The 15,611-nt window shown below is 37.6% G+C and overlaps 1 protein-coding gene across 7 annotated transcripts in view; it reads left to right on the forward strand.

Moving 5' to 3' along the window:
• LOC306863735 (neurobeachin-like) overlaps nucleotides 1-15,611 on the forward strand; it is a gene marked incomplete at its 3' end in the record, with an annotated part of 128,577 nt that overhangs the window by 84,173 nt on the left and 28,793 nt on the right. For all 7 annotated transcript variants that reach the window (XM_079407255.1, XM_079407256.1, XM_079407258.1 and 4 more), the window contains exons 13-20: nucleotides 3,974-4,142; nucleotides 7,456-7,535; nucleotides 9,410-9,472; nucleotides 9,877-9,974; nucleotides 10,509-10,601; nucleotides 12,733-12,841; nucleotides 14,886-14,967; nucleotides 15,096-15,219. In XM_079407255.1, coding sequence (XP_079263381.1) covers nucleotides 3,974-4,142; nucleotides 7,456-7,535; nucleotides 9,410-9,472; nucleotides 9,877-9,974; nucleotides 10,509-10,601; nucleotides 12,733-12,841; nucleotides 14,886-14,967; nucleotides 15,096-15,219 — 818 coding nt within the window. The remainder of the gene's footprint in view (nucleotides 1-3,973; nucleotides 4,143-7,455; nucleotides 7,536-9,409; nucleotides 9,473-9,876; nucleotides 9,975-10,508; nucleotides 10,602-12,732; nucleotides 12,842-14,885; nucleotides 14,968-15,095; nucleotides 15,220-15,611) is intronic.

Below are 15,611 nucleotides of genomic sequence, written 5' to 3' on the forward strand. Positions count from 1 at the left end.
TTTCATAATTTTGTTAATTGATATAATGTTAATATACCAACCTATTAAAGTACCGAAATCTGCTTTGTACCTTTGAAATACCCTGATAACCACCAAATGCAGGTGGTGATGACAAAGTCACATGATGAACTAAAGCCCATCACAAGCAGCTTTTAAATAATAACATATATAGAAGGTGCACAGTGTTATTCACACAAGCACTAAACACCTTCATGGTGAGACTCATTAAACTGAAATATGCAATAAACATTTATTAGAACATTAGATGTAACATACAACCCTAATAAACATAACTGATAAGAAAAAACTAAGAAGAAACATAGTTATTTCAAAGAAAAAACATCAAATTCAAACAAAATTTGAAATGCGTCAGTTTATGGGTTTTTCCCGGTAAATTTTACAGGAACTTACCGTTATCCATTTAACAGGTTTTTACTGTAGCATTTTCACAGTTTTTTATCGTTAAAATCACGGTCATTTTTTACAGTGTAGTCTTGATACCGTACTGTACCGTACCCCATGAAACCACCACCAAAGGAGTATAAGTGTTAATGAAATTCTAACCCTAACCCTAAAATTCTAACTTTCCTGTAGCTCAAATAGTAGAGCATGGCACTAGGAACGCCAAGATCATGGGTTCGATTCCCAGGGAAAGCAAGAGCTGATAAAAATGTAAAAACTGTAACTTGAATGCAATGTAAGTCGCTTTGGATAAAAGCGTCTGCTAAATGCATAAATGTAAATGTAACCCAAGCAGGTCAGCTTATATTATGCATGCAGAACTTGTGTACTTGATTGCACAAAGCATATGCTTCTAGATATTTTTATCCGTCAAGTTTACGAGGTGTGAAGTGTGTGAGTGAGCTTTGCATCCAAAGGCACTTGATCCACAAATTTGGGAAAAAGTGCTATTCCTCTACAAAAGCAGTGAGGCTCAATTATTGGATAATGACCTAGGAAACATGACTGCAGGAAGAAACGATCGCCTGCTTTTGTTCCCTCGCCCGTCGACGCAGAGGAGTGAATATCCCTGCAGCGACCACAGCCCTTTATGATAGAGAGAATGAAGAAACATCCAGAGGGAATGAAAAAGAGAGATGAAGTGAAGGCTTGAGTACAGGAAGCAGATATGTGAAATAACATTTTTCAGTGTTCTTCCTTCCTTAAAAAAGCACTCATAACACCTTAGCAAACACATGGCAGTGAGATTTGCTCAGGCACTGCTTACATTTTCATAAGAAAATTTAAAAAGCTTAGTGGATTCAACTCGTCATTGTGAGGTCCTGGTTTTCTTGCTTTATCTTTGACCTGCTTGCGTATAAAGCTGTAATTTGTTTAGGGGGGAAATGTCCCCATGATATTGACCTGAATCAGCAAGCTGGGTCAAACAAGAGATTAAATGCACTGATAAAACTTGGTTTCCAAAGCAGCCTCATTAAGCCTGAGCCTAATTAGCATGTCCATGTTGATCAGCGTAAGAAATGGCTGTGTGTAAATGTGGAATACACATGTCTGTGTGTATGTGTGAGGGTCCCACAGGGACGGCTTCAGAAAAATGGCTTTTTATACAGAAACACAGGAACGTTTTTTTCACAGGAAAACTTTGTAAAAGGGAAAAATATATCTCAGATGTGCTGTGTTTTTCATATTTATTTATTCATTGGCTTGTGAAAGGTTTGTCAGTTGCTTCAGCTGAAGGAACAGTAGCATAATATGCACTAACATTTAGAAGTTTGAGGTCAGAGATTTTTTTATAAATTATTTTTATTTACCAAGAAAGTCTTTATTTGATCAAGTGACAGTAAAGACATTCATAGTGTTACAAAAAAAGGCAACTTTTTTAGAATAATTAAAAAAATTCATTGTGGTTTCCACAAAAATATTAAGCAGCACAACTGTTTTTATCTGTCAATAATAATAAATATTTATTGAGGACCAAATCAGCATATTACACTGAACAAAATTATAAACGCAGCACTTTTGTTTTTGCCCCCATTTTTCATGAGCTGAACTCAAAGATCTAAGACTTTTTATATGTAAACAAAAGGCCTATTTCTCTCAAATATTGTTCACAAATCTGTCTAAATCTGTGTTAGTGAGCACTTCTCCTTTGCCAAGATAATCCATCCACCTCACAGGTGTGGCATATCAAGATTCTGATTAGACAGCATGATTATTGCACAGGTGTGCCTTAGGCTGGCCACAATAAAAGGCCACTCTAAAATGTGCAGTTTTACTGTATTGGGGGTCCGGGGGGGTCTGAAAACCAGTCATTATCTGGTGTGACCACCATTTTCATCACGCAGTGCAACACATCTCCTTCGCATAGAGTTGATCAGGTTGTCCACACCTCTCCAATGGCTGTGCGAAGTTGCTGGATATTGGCAGGAACTGGAACACGCTGTCGTATACGCTGATCCAGAGCATTCAAAACATGCTCAATGGGTGACATGTCCGATGAGTATGCTGGCCGTGTAAGAACTGGGATGTTTTCAGCTTCCAGGAATTGTGTACAGATCCTTGCAACATGGGGCCGTGCATTATCATGCTGCAACACGAGGCGATGGTCGTGGATGAATGGCACAACAATGGGCCTCAGGATCTCGTCACGGTATTTCTGTGCATTCAAAATGTCATCTATAAAATGCACCTGTGTTCGTTGTCCATAACATACTCCTGCCCATACCATAACCCCAGTCCCACCATGGGCCACTCGATCCACAACGTTGACATCAGAAAACCGCTTACCCACACAACGCCACGAGCTTCCCTGAGACGGTTTCTGACAGTTTGTGCAGAAATTCTTTGGTTATGCAAACCGATTGTTGCAGCAGCTGTCCGGGTGGCTGGTCTCAGACGATCTTGGAGGTGAAGATGCTGGATGTGGAGGTCCTCGGTTGGTGTGGTTACACGTGGTCTGCGGTTGTGAGGCCGGTTGGATGTACTGCCAAATTCTCTGAAATGCCTTTGGAGACGGCTTATGGTAGAGAGATGAACATTCAATTCACGGGCAACAGCTCTGGTGGATATTCCTGCAGTCAGCATGCCAACTGCACGCTCCCTCAAAACTTGCGTCATCTGTGGCATTGTGCTGTGTGATAAAACTGCACATTTTAGAGTGGCCTTTTATTGTGGCCAGCTTAAGGCACACCTGTGCAATAATCATGCTGTCTAATCAGCATGTTGTTATGCCACACCTGTGAGGTGGATGGATTATCTCGGCAAAGGAGAAGTGCTCACTAACACAGATTTAGACAGATTTGTGAACAATATTTGAGAGAAATAGGCCTTTTTTGTACATATAAAAAGTCTTAGATCTTTGAGTTCAGCTCATGAAAAATGGGGGCAAAAACAAAAGTGTTGCGTTTATAATTTTGTTCAGTGTAGAATGATTGAAGGACCATTTTAGACTGAAGACTGGAATAATGGCTACTGAAAATTCAGCTTAATACATAACAGGAATAAATTACATTTTAAAATGTTATAAATAGAATAAATAGAATTCCTTGACATGTAAACTAACTGTACTATGTATATAAGCATGGCATCGAGTCTATATTGGCCAATCAGAATCTACTTTGGGGAAGTCGTGGCCTAATGGTTAGAGAGTCGGACTTGTAATCCAAAGGTTGCGGGTTCGAGTCCCCGGCCGGCAGGAATTGTAGGTGGGGGGAGTGAATGTCCAGCGCTCTCTCCACCCTCAATACCACGACTGAGGTGCCCTTGAGCAAGGCACCGAACCCCCAACTGCTCCCCGGGCGCTGCAGCATAAAATGGCTGCCCACTGCTCCGGGTGTATGTTCACGGTGTGTGTGTGTTCACTGCTGTGTGTGTGTGTTCACTGCTGTGTGTGTGCACGTTGGATGGGTTAAATGCAGAGCACGAATTCCGAGTATGGGTCACCATACTTGGCTGAATGTCACTTCACTAGGACCAGAATCATGTAATCCACTGTGTGTTTCCCATTTCTCAGGTTCAGCTTTCCCTCTACACATACCTGTCAGCAGAATTCATTGGCACCGCCACCATCTACAGCACCATCCGTCGAGTGGGCACCGTCCTGCAGCTCATGCACACCCTCAAGTACTACTACTGGGCCAGCAACCCCCTGGAAAGTAGCAGTATCACCCCTAAAGGCCTGGGTGAGTCTTCAAAAATGTCTGTTGGTAGAATTTACCACCTCACAAGAATCTTTTACCTTCACATCAAACTGTGCTGAATAATTGCACATTGTTGACAGAATCAGGTAGTGAAATTTGCCTAAATGAAATCCCTAGACAGTGAGATCTCAAATAAACATGTTCTGGGAACAGCTGAGCGGTTCAGAAGTCCTCACACACGCTATCCTTGTCGTGTTAGGGTGGAGTGTGTGTCTAGATAAAGACAGCCAGCAATATTAAGCATGAATGAATCTTGAAACACTGCCTGCTCTTTTCCCCCCTCTGTCTCGGCCTATTTTTGTATCCTGTGCACTTTTGTTCCTCAGACTTTTGTTCTCTCTTGGTGCTCATCTTCATTCTAAACCTGGTTTCCTCTCAAGATGACTTTCTCTCTGTCTGGCTCTTCAGTGTTTTCCAGTTTCCTCGCCCTTCCCCATTTTATTATTCGTATTTATTTTTCTCATTCTCTTGCCCGCTGTAGTTCTTCTTTCATGCGTTTCTCCTTCCTTCTTGCTGTTTTCCCAAATGCCACATGCAAAATCTGTCAGCTCTTCCATCTGTTTGCCATCTCTCTTTTTCTCCATCCTGGCCTGTCATTCCCAGAGGTGAGTCTCTGCGTTAGATAGATGCTATAGTGATGCTTTAAAGTCTGAAGTGAATGTTTGTAGCATCCAACATCTATAACAGCCTCATGATGTGTTTCACGGAGTCGGCTGTGAGCAGTAATGATCTGACATGCTTATAAACATTGCTCATTAGCCCCAGTTTACATGTGAAATTTAAATAAAGAATGTTTTAAATATATTTAGAAAACCAGCATAGCTAATATATATATATATATATATATATATATATATATATATATATATATATATATATATATATATATATATATATATATATATATATATATATATATATATATATATATATATATATATATATATATATATATATATATATATATATATATATATATATAAAATGCATTTATTTAATTCTGGCCAATACAAATGTTCTCGCTGATTCTGAATAAATGGTAAATATTAAATTAATACTGTTATATATATATATTATACAGTATCAATAAAATCAGCTAAATGCTGCAATTAAATTTAGCCATCACATTATGACAGCAAAGGTACACTACTGTTCAAAATTTGACATGGAAGGCTGCATTTATTTGATCAGAAATACAGCAAACCAGTAAAATTGTGAATGATTATTACAATTTCTATTTCAATATATTTTAAAAGGTTATTTATTTCTCTCATGGCAAAGCTGAATTACTACAGTCTTCAGTGTCACATTACCCTTCAGAAATCATTCTAATATGCTGATTTGGTGCTTAAGGAACATTTCTAATTGTTATCATTTTTATCAATGTTGAAAGGTTTGTTGAAGAGAGAGTTCAAAGGAACATGATTCATTTGAAATAGAATTTTGTAACATTGAAATTTGTAATTGTAACTATTTGAAAGTCTTTCCTGTCACTATTTCATCATTTGTGTGCTTTCTTCTTAGTTAATTAAATAGTTAAATTAAAAAAGGAACTTCTGGCCAATTTTGCCTAGTATATTAAATTAAAAAGCAAAACACTATAAATAATTAATAAAATGCATTTTGTAAATGCTACAAGTGAATTTATGCAACGTTATAAAGTACAGTATGAGAATATATTAATTTGGAGAATTACCAATGATTACATTTAGATTGTTTAAAGATGTACTTTAAGTGAACATAAGATATAATAGGTCATTTAAAAACAGGATATGAATGTGCACATTTTCTTTGATCTGCTGGGTCGTAAAAGCTGTGCATGTGCTACAGTTTTTGTATGTTGTCAATTATATTCTATAGTGGATGTACTTGTCCGTTACACAAGCCTGCATTTCATCTTCCCGTCTCTGTGTACTTCAGATAACACTGCGACTCCTGCCTGCTTATCTCTGTTAGATGCAGAGCTCGTGTCACCATAGCAACCCTGTTGCCCTTCCCATGATGCTGCATGGGTCTGTCACATTGTAGAACGGGTGTGTTTGTTTCCAGTGTAACGTAGTGTTAGTTTAGACTTCCTTTAATTTATGTTTACTCTTAATTGGATTTAAAGTCAAATGATTTAAATATGTAAATTAACAAACTTTTGGCCAACAAAAACAGCATTAAACTAATTCTAATTGCATTTCACAAAGCATTCATTTGCATTTCTGTAAGTACATTTTGTCTTACACGAGCCGATGACAAATATTTTGTTATATTTTTGCATATGCAACGGATCTGTGATGATAACAGGCATTGATTGATCATCTCACCTGGCTTTGTTTTGACCCTTGTGATGCTTAACACTACGAGACGCACATGCACTGATCCAAGACAAATCTCTTCCTCCAGATCTCAGTCTACACCCGCTCATCAGTTCTCTCACTGCACCAAATCATTGCAGCTGGGAAAGGTCAAGGGATGTACATGGCTACAAATATACCTTGACCACGTTCATAGCGTACAAATGCAGTACGCGGCAGAGCGCTTGTGTGTGTGTAACTACACACAGACTGCTGAACCTCAGGGCAATGGCGTCACACAACTGATGTTTGGATGAACATGGCTGGAGATGGGGAAAACGCTGACCTGCTTCATTACATCACACACGTCCACTGAGCTTTCCGTTACACTTGGGCTTACCATACAGAAAGTGATTTGAATTTTTCATGGCAGCTTTGTAATGTCTGGGCGCTGTGCATTCAATAAAAGATGAGGAGTATGCATGTGTGTCTATTTGAGAAAGATAGTTTGGGATTGTAAAAAGGAGATGGCAAGAGAGAGAGAAATGGGGTTGGTGTGTCGTTTAGGGGTTTGTATTCCCTAAGCTGTGTCTTAAGTGCTGTTTTTGTTTTTCTTGTGTTTTGTGTCGCTGTATTGAATTCTATTGGAACCCATCGCAAGAAACCTGCAGCTTTGAGCTGCAGCTTTTCCCTCGTCCCTGAAATGTTTATTTTTTATTTTTAGTTTGTTCATTAATAGCTGGGTTAGATGAAAATCACTGTGATTTTTAGCTGTTAGTTTTGTCAAATATTCAAAGAGAGTGATATAGCCTGCTAAATCTGTTTTTCCAACATTAGATTAAACAAAATCAAAATGGCATAAGGCATTATGTTAATTTTTCGGTTCATTGATGATGATTAATAGCATATATTAAGGATCTCTCATATATTTAATTGCCATACGCAGGTGTTTATTAAGAGTTTAGATGTGTGCAACCCATGTAATCGTTGTAAATCACTGTGTTTTCTTACAGATGGTCCACGGCCCTCTCAGAAGGAGATTATATCCCTGCGGGCGTTCATGCTTCTTTTCCTCAAACAACTCATTCTCAAGGTGAGGCAGTACAAAATCATTATAGTTGTTAAATATATCTGTGTGTGTGTGTGTGTGTGTATATACAGTCAAACCAAAATTTATTCAGACACCTTCAAAATTTCTCACATTATCACAATTTATTCACTATAGTTTAGAAAATGGTAATAAAATATAACAAGAACATATTTTAAACTGTGTCAGAACAAATTCATCTTGATAATGTCAGATCACTTTGATAGAAAGGTATGTAATGAATTAGGTTGAAAAGCTGTCAGCTGTTAAATTTAAGTACACAATTAGATAATAGCAATTTAGGTCAACCGATTACCAAGCAATGCGTAATTCTGCTCAGTCTGTGGTGTAAAAAGGTCGCTTTAGCAATTAAAGAACAACACTTAAGCAAAACATGGTCAGGTCAGTGTCTTGAATTATTTTTGGTCCCAAACTTTTATCAAATTCTACTGGTAGTCCACTGTATGAAGAAGTTTTGGGTATAATATGTCACAGTTTACTTTATTTAGCTATCCTCACTTACATAAATTAACTATAGTGTCCTGTGTATGTGTGTGTATATGTATGTATATATATATATATGTATATATATATATATATATATATATACATTTATTTCAAATGTGATTGATCCATTGATCAAAGACTATATCAGAAAGAAAAAAATATCAAAAGTAGACTTTATAATAAAACATCTTTGTCACATGTGGTAACATATTCCATGTTATTTCTGCTCTGCCTTGTTATATGCATCAGCACTTTGTTTTTCAAAACTGATTTTATTTGACATGTCATTGCAATGATTCGGGCAGCCTGAATAAAATGCATTAGTTCCTAAGCAGTGACAGCGAGAAGACGCGTCTGCTTTAAAATAACATAATTTATCCACATTTTTCTCTGAAATTTTATCCAGTTTGAAAGGCAGTCGTGCAGAAATTTGTTTATTTGCTTTTATTTAAAAACAATACAGACGGCTTGATGGGGCCAACACAGAGAAAATTGCATTAAGTATCATCGCTTGACGCAAAGCAATGTGTGTTACGTACACACTGCACAGTGAAGCATGATGTGGTTGCCAAGCAGCACGTTTTTTCATTTAGCCACTGCCTTTTTGTTTCATTCCTGTTATGTTCTGCCCCCTTTCCGCATTTCCTCGCTTTTCGTGCAGTTATTAGCATTGTGAACGGCTTGTAATAGTGGCCCCAATCCATCATAAATGCCCTTCACTTCACCAAACAAGCAATGAAACTCATTCACACTTACACAATGTAAAGCAGCTACCCGCAACATCAAATGCTACCCTTTTCATTCAGAACCTTGAAATACCCAACTTAAGTATCAATTAAGCATCAGTTTTGTAAGTCCCAAAGTATTTCCTCAGTCAAAACGTTTTAAAACCAATATCCATAACATGCAAAAAATACATTGCAAGACCTCAGAATCAGGTGCCTTTAAAACCTTTAACTCAAGCATCAAGCATTAGAAAAATTTGAATTTTATTATTGTAATTTATTATTATTATTATTAATTTCATAATTAATAGACATCTTTAAATTATTAATAATTCACAACAGAACTCCTGTTTTTTTTGTATTTTATGTTTATTTTTTATGTTGATACACGTTTCCATTTCTTTTAACATTTTGAAATTTTGCTTCAAATTTATTCTGTTGCAGATTGAAATCTTTGTTTTTGTCTGTTACATTTGTGTTTTTTATGCCATTTTAGTCTGAATTAAATGAACATAAAAAATAAACTCATATTGACCACATTTAAAGTACAGTTTTTATCAAAAGTAATTATAAATCTGTGTAAAAATTAGAGCTAGAAAAATTACAATGTAAGCCTGTTTATATTGTGTGCTCTCCTTTTCCTTTTAGGACCGAGGAGTGAAGGAAGATGAGTTGCAGAGCATATTAAACTACCTGCTAACCATGCATGAGGTAAAACTGACCAATAAACGGAGCAAATGTCTTGTGGTCTAATTTTCTTTAGCCTTTATTAAACAAACTTTGTTCCGTGTTCTTAATGAAAAACAAGCAGCTTAAATCTGTCTTCAAGGCTGAAATATTCACCTCAGGTGTCAGAAGGGCAGAAGTATTTGAGTCCATCAAGAAGGCACTAGTATTATCCTGAAAGCTGCATTAATGCTTTGATTGAGTCCCATGAAATTGCAGTAATGCACCATCTCTGCAGCCATTTGATTGAAAACACCAAATGAATCCTGAAAACTGCTAGTTAAGTGCAGCCTTATATAACACCCAGACATTTTAAGGGTATCTGGTGGATCATTACAGTCTACTGTTGTGCGGTTCAATGTCTGTTTGTTCATTTTTCTCTCCTGTAGGATGAAAACATCCATGATGTGCTCCAGCTCTTGGTCGCGCTCATGTCTGAGCACCCCGCCTCCATGATCCCTGCCTTCGACCAGAGGAATGGAATACGGTGAGGCTTCGGGGACAAACGGCTCTTGCGTAGTCCGGTTACATAACTGAAATAGATTTGGGCTGTCACAGCTGCATCAATCACATTCCCTCTCGCCTCACAACCCATCACAAGTGACTTAAGTGCTTGTTTGAACTGCCCTCCCCATGAATTCACACCCTCTGGGTATCTTTATGATATTTTATTATTAGGGCTGTCAATCAATTCAAATATATAGTCAACATTGTTGTTCTAAATTACCTTTTTCTTCAGTAGAAGACAAAAACAACTTTGATTCCTGTAGACTTACATTGTATGGACAAAAAATACAATGGAAGTCAATGAGAACTAGAAATATTTTCTTATTCCTCAAAAAAAAGTTTTGTGAAAAAAAAAAAAAAAATTTTATAAGGTTTGAAATGATATGAGGGTGGGTTGAAAAACCCTCTATATTTCTCAAACTGCACAGCAAGTGTAAACACAGAATATAAATCTGCAGTTATTCAATAATGTAACCACTTTTCCCACAATTTATGTGTCTCCATTACTTTTCAGAGTCATCTACAAGCTCCTTGCCTCCAAAAGCGAGAGTATACGAGTCCAAGCTCTTAAAGTTCTCGGCTACTTCCTGAAACATCTGGGACACAAGTGAGTGTTAATAATCAAAACATTTGTGTGAAAACCAGTATATGAGAATACAAAGTTGTATTTGGTATGTTGGCACGCAAAGAAACCTTGGCTGGGTCATTCCTACTGTGCGGTTAAGGCCGGGACACACCAAGCCGATGGTCGGCCAACGCCGGCCTGATGGCGAGCGACGGTCGAGCTAGTTTGTTTGGTGTGTTGCACTCGTCGGCTCTCATCGGCGGCAGTTTGCGTTGAATCGGCGTCGGGACCGCCAGCGAGAGGGAGAACTCTGATTGGATGTTCAGTTTTGCGAATGAGTCGGTGCCTGAGAATTACAGCGAAAGTGATGAAAACGCACGTAAATGAAGGCGGCACAGACAGAAGGCTGTTTAAATGGCCAACGGCCGCTGGATGGACGGCCGTTCTGGACTTCTCCAGAACATCCAGATGGCCAGTCCGCCCAATCATTCTAATATGCGAATGTTTTCATAACAACATGAGCCGCTTAAAATTATTAAATTTATCAACGTTACTGATATTCAGAATGGTAAGCAAGCGCTGCTTTGTTTACCTTTCGTATATCTGAGTTTATCTTGTATATCTTTGTTTCAGTTTCTCCTTTTGAATGACAAATATATACTATTGATAGCTGCTGATATAGACAATTAATTCATCTCACGCATGCGCAGAACACACATGTTAGTTTTCCATCGGCTGTAGTCTGTGCGGTGTGTCCGACGCGAGGCGACAACACCCGTCGGCTTACGTCGCCGCTAGTTCTTTGAAGTCGGCTTGGTGTGTCCCAGCCTTTAATTGTCATGTTAAGTTTTTTTAATTGCAATTTCTTGAGCTTATGCAGTGCGTATTTATGAAAGTCGTTATAAAAATAGTCTCTTTGATTACAACATTTTAGGAGTTCAAAAGGTACAGCATAGAGAGAAATGACCCGGCTACGTGTACCTGCCCTTTCAGCAAGGGAAGAGAGCACATTTAGAGAATGAGTGTTCTGTAGCTGACAGGAAGTGTTAAACGCATGGGCTACTGCTGGAATAATTGTTCTGACAGTTCATGTGTCCGGCAAGGCAGAGCTTTAGACAAGATGCTACAAAGAAAACAATTCGATTTAAAATCAATTTTCACTCAGAAATTACTAGTAAATATCAATTATTAGTATTAATGTTATCCATCATTAGTATTAATGTTATCCATCATTATTCAGACATCCATCACTTTCCTGCTTAAAAATAAAATCAGATTAAAAAAAAATAAAAATCTTCAAATAGAATATAAAATAAAATCTGGTTAGTGTTAGTGTGTTATTTTCCAAAGTTGTTTTCCTCCAATTTTTCCTGTTTTGTCAACTGTTCTTGGAGTAAAACGGGCAAAAAGCCAAAAATGTAAGTGCATAAAGGGTTAAATAAAAAAGAAAGAAAGAATGAAATAAAGAAGAAAGCATCAGTTTTGGGTAACACTTTAGTTTACTGTCCTTGTTACGCGTTACATGTACTTACTATTATAATAACAATAAATTATGCATAATTGCATGCAAGTAAACCTAAGCCAAACCCTAATCCTAAACCTAACCATATAGTGAGTACATGTAGTTAATTAATATTACTCAGTACTTAAATGTATAATTACACTGTAACTAGGACACCTTAAAATAAAGTGTAGCCCGATTTTCATATTTCAGTTATTACAGATATTTTGGAAATGTAGATTTATGTTAGAATTGCAGAACTGTGAGTGTCATTAAGTTGCATATTAATTTGTCATACGCATCTTTAGCTTTGTCTGAGAGGTGAATTAAATGCATTTGACCGCTAGACTTTGTGCTGTCACGTCCCCTCCCCCTGACTGACGTGCTCGGGAACACTGATGTCTCCAAAAGGCTGTAAGAGGGCCACTGACAGCTGTGTGTTTGTGTATGTGTGTGTGTGCCCTTGAGGAGTGCGGTGTCACTTCTAATCGCATCAGTTTGCCAGTAGCATGCGTCTCCTCATTGATCTTAATGGTGTGAAAGGTTGTGGGGTAAAATTGAACCAGTGAGTGAGTGAGTTTATACCTGCCTTTGCATTGTCAATGTCACCGTAAACAACATGACACGTGCGCCTCTTATCTCACTTCCCTCTGTCTGTGTGTGTGTGTACAGGAGGAAGGTGGAGATCATGCACACACACAGCCTCTTCACGTTGCTCGGAGAGCGACTAATGATGCACACCAGCACTGTGACCATCACCACCTACAACACACTCTATGAGGTATCCACTCGTCTACACATAACGGTTCTAGGTTAAACACTTTCTATATACAGTATACAGTAATGCATTATAAAGGTATTTCTAAAGGTCCACACAGTATGTTTTGCTTATTATAACCATTGTAATCATTTATCTATTCATAAATATTTATTAATTAAATGATAATATCCAAGTTCCAGGCAATTTAGGAAACTGCTGTATTAAAATAGAATATATTAAATAATGTGTTAGCAAAAGTATTAATTACTTATTTTCATACAGTCCCCTCCATAAGTATTGGAACAGTAAAGAAAAAAATTGCTCTGTTGGCTGTGGAGTCAAGACATTTACAAATATGATCAAAAGATGAATATGAGACAAAACTACAGAATGTCACATTTTATTATTGGGTGATTCAACACATAGATGTTTTACCAGCTAAGAAGTTCAGCACTTTTAGAGTTTCATCCCTCTATCTGATGTGAGCATAAGTATTGGAACAGTTGCCTCACAGGTCTTTCTAAGTGATCAGCTGTGTCCTGTTGCATTAATTCTTCAGATATTAAATGCAGGGAATGTGTCGTATCAGTTATATCCATTACTTCTGCATTCTGAATCTTGCATTCGATGATGACACACACAAACCGGGATGAAGATGAGGGAGCTGACTTTGAGAGAAAAGCAAACAATTTGGATGCTAAAAATAAAGAAGTCAGTTAGAGCTCTAGCAAAAACAAAGGGCATGGAGAAATCAAGAGTTTGGAAACCACCAGCAACCAACAAAGACCCGATCAGCTGAGAAAACAACAGTAGTTGATGACAGACAAATCATAAAAGCTGTGAAAATGAATCCTAAAAGACATGTCTGTAAAATCACCAACAACTTCCAGAAAGCTGGGGTGATGCTCTGACAATTTACTGTCCTCCGGAGACTTTGACACAGAATTACAGATGCTACACAGCAAGATGCAAACCTCTGACCAGCACCAAAAATAGAAAGGCAAGATTAGAGTTTGCAAAAAAGCACAAAGGTGAGCCAGAAGAGTTTTGGAACAGTGTTTATGGATCGATGAGACAAAGATGAACCTTTATTTAAGTGATGGGAAAGCAAAAATGTGGAGAAAAAAGGGAACTGCAATGATCCCAAGCATACAGCCTCATCTGTAAAGCATGGTGGAGGTGGTGTCATGGCATGGGCATGCATGGCTGCCTCTGTAACAGGCCCTCTCAACTTTACTGATGACTTAATGTATGATGACAGTAGCAGAATGAATTTGGAAGGGTACAAAACCATCTTGCCTACCAATATTCAAGAAAATGCCACCAGATTCATTGGGAAGTGCTTCATATTGCATCAGGACAATGACCCAAAACACCCTGCCAGTTCAGTCAAGGAATTTATAAGGGCAAAGAAATGGAAAGTCTTAGATTGCCCAAGTCAATCTCCAGATTTAAATCTGATTGAACATGAATTTCACCAGCTGGAGAGGAGAGTAAAGGCAGAAACTTCCCAAAACAAGCAACAATTGGAATTGGCTGCATTAAAGGCTGGGAAAAGTATTTCAAAGGATGAGACCAAGAGTCTGGTGATGTCTATGGGTCACAGACTCACTGCTGGGATTATGCGCAAGGGATCTGCAACTAAATAATAGCTTTTAATCTTTTATATCTGCCTTATGTTCAACTGTCCCAATACTTATGCTCACATCAATGAGTGAGATGAACTCTAAAAGTGCTGTTCTTTTTATTTGGTAAAACATGTATGTGTTGAAATGACTAATAATAAAATGTGACCTTCTGTAGTTTTATCTCATATTCATCTTTTAATCATATTTGCAAATGTCTTGACTCCACAGCCAACAGAGCAATTTTGTCTTTACTGTTCCAATACTTATGGAGGGGACTGTATATATTTTTATACCACATTATATAGAATGCTTCATAGAAAGTGTTCTCTCTGAAATCTTATCTTTAATATATTTATAAGAATGATGATTGTTTATTTGAATAACATGTAAATAAAACAGATTTCTGGTCTAATCAAACTGAATTTTGTCTAATGTAGATCTTAACAGAACAGGTCTGCACTCAGGTGGTGCACAAGCCTCACCCAGAACCCGATTCTACAGTCAAGATCCAAAACCCAAGTAAGTGTCTTTTATTCATTTCATTTCTAGTTATTTTATCAGATCAGTTTCAACACACACCAGATCAATGTCTAAGCTCTCATTCCTTTTTCCATTTCTCTCTCTTTTTTCTTTTTGATTTTTCTCAGTGATTCTGAAGGTTGTGGCTACGCTGCTTAAAAGTTCCTCCCCCAGCGCTGAGCTGATGGAAGTACGACGCCTCTTCCTGTCCGACATGATCAAACTCTTCAGCAACAGCAGAGAGAACAGACGGTAAGCTGTTTGTACACACTAGTGGTGAATACTAAATCTGTGTTTGGGTTTCTTGTCTAAAGTAAATTCTTTTTCCATTTGATATACACACTTGTTTCATGTTATGGCCAATTGAAAACAATTTAGCTTTATAATATCAGTAGGCAAATTCATAAGCAATTCATAGCTTTTTACTGTTGAGTAAAAAGGCATTTCCTCTCTAACCTTCTCTGAGAAAACACCTGACACGCATACAAACAATCCTTAATATTTATAGATAAACATAGAAAATTATTTTACAAGATGAATCAAACAACCATACAAATCCCCTCTTACATACAAACATGCACACAGAAATCAGGACATATGCAGACACTACAATAATTGAATGCATGCAAGATGTATGCAAACAT

The sequence above is a fragment of the Barbus barbus genome (genome assembly GCF_936440315.1).
Source record: "Barbus barbus genome assembly, chromosome: 45".
Classification (NCBI taxonomy): Eukaryota; Metazoa; Chordata; class Actinopteri; order Cypriniformes; family Cyprinidae; genus Barbus; species Barbus barbus.